The sequence below is a fragment of the Saccopteryx bilineata genome, chromosome 1 (assembly GCF_036850765.1).
Source record: "Saccopteryx bilineata isolate mSacBil1 chromosome 1, mSacBil1_pri_phased_curated, whole genome shotgun sequence".
NCBI classification, from domain to species: domain Eukaryota; kingdom Metazoa; phylum Chordata; class Mammalia; order Chiroptera; family Emballonuridae; genus Saccopteryx; species Saccopteryx bilineata.
Window position 1 is genome coordinate 404,515,618 of NC_089490.1, and position 1,579 is coordinate 404,517,196.

Below are 1,579 nucleotides of genomic sequence, written 5' to 3' on the forward strand. Positions count from 1 at the left end.
GGGGACAGTTCATCTAGGTGAGGTCACCTGCACTCAGGGTGTCGTGTTCTTGGGCTCCCCAGGGAAAGGCTCCTGCAGGTAAAACCCACTGAGTGTGTGAACCCCATCCAGCACCATCCGGTTATTGTGTCCCTGTGCTCACGTGTCCCAGGAGGGTCTGAAGCTGGAGTCTGCAGAGTGACTGGATCCCCCTGACCTCAGAGGTACTGGCCCCATGTCCACCTGCATCTTCACAGGGTGACCCTGCAGCAGGGCCCGGCAGATGGCTCAGGAGCCCAGCGATGACATCATGGCCTTCTCTCCCCAGCCGCAGCCCGGGCTGTTAGACCCAAGTAACGGGTCTGAGTTACCAGAAGAGAGAAATGCAACATGGCACAACACATCGACTGAATACAGTAACTTTATGTTCTTTTTAAAATATATTATGTTACCATTGGCTCTGTTGATTGGCCTCTGTGGGATGGTGGGGAACGGGACGGTCATCTGGCTGCTCAGGGTCCGCGGGAAGAGGAGCCCCTTCTCGGTCTACATCCTCAACTTGGCCATCGCAGACTTCGCCTTCCTCTTATCTCTAGACGCCTGGGTCACAAGTAGAATTTTTTTGCATTACCTTCGTGAACTGATAGGGTTCATCATATCCGTCTGCATCATGACTAACACGGCGGGGCTGAGTCTCCTGATGGCCATCAGCACGGAGCGCTGTCTGTCCGTCACCTTCCCCATCTGGTACAAGTGCCGCCGCCCGGCCCATCTCTCCACCATCGTGTGCACTTTGATTTGGGGACTGTCACTGTGTCTGGGGATTCTGTGGTTGTTGTATGATAGTCATTATTCTATGTACTATATTTATGACACACTATTGTGGGTGGACTCTGTGCTCTCCCTCCTCACGCTTCTCGTGCTGTGCGTGTCCAGCCTGACTCTGCTCATCCGCGTGCACTGCTGCTCCCGGCGGAGACAGGTCACCAAGCTCTACAGGGTCATCCTTCTCACCGTGCTGGCCTACCTTGTGCTCGGACTGCCTGTCAGTCTACACTTCCTGCTTTATATACTCTCATACTGGTTCGTCAATTTTAGATATTTTTTCAACGCCTCCTGCCTCCTGGCTGCCCTGAACAGTGCGGTCAACCCCGTCATCTACTTCTTCGTGGGGAGGCAGGGACAGCGGTCAGGACGAAGGACCCTCAGAGAGCTGCTGCAGAGTGCGCTGACGGACAACTTGTCCTGAGCAGACGAGAGCCCCGTCCTCAGACAAACACGACGTCCCCCTGAGCCCGGGGAGTGGACAGCTCTGCTGGGACCTCAGGCTCTGACCCTGCACTAAGGGCCCCCATCCGGGATCTGTAGATGCAAAGTCGTCATAACCTCCCCACCGATTGTGTGAATTCCTTGTGAGAAGTAAACCTGTCTCTGTTGTCCTGACTGTGCACTGAGGTGACACATGGCTGCCGTGAGGTCATGCTTGTCCCCTCTACCTTCTGATGGTGAGCCATCCCCTCCACAATGTATCCTCCAGGCTTCTCTGCCCTCTGCTCCCAGGGAGAGGTCGGCACAGGCAGGACCCCGATGGACCTGACAC

At 55.5% G+C, this 1,579-nt stretch overlaps 1 protein-coding gene across 1 annotated transcript; it reads left to right on the forward strand.

Annotated features, from left to right (window-relative positions):
• Positions 1 to 460: 460 nt before the first annotated feature.
• Positions 461 to 1,228, forward strand: LOC136319736 (mas-related G-protein coupled receptor member X1-like). The gene has a single exon (XM_066252862.1). It carries the CDS (start codon positions 461 to 463, stop codon positions 1,226 to 1,228), a length of 768 nt encoding a protein of 255 aa, XP_066108959.1.
• The last annotated feature ends 351 nt before the right edge of the window (positions 1,229 to 1,579 follow it).

Bases quoted from the DNA above. Each gene is read 5' to 3' on its own strand.
- LOC136319736 (XM_066252862.1), top strand. From the start codon at position 461: ATGGTGGGGAACGGGACGGTCATCTGGCTGCTCAGGGTCCGCGGGAAG.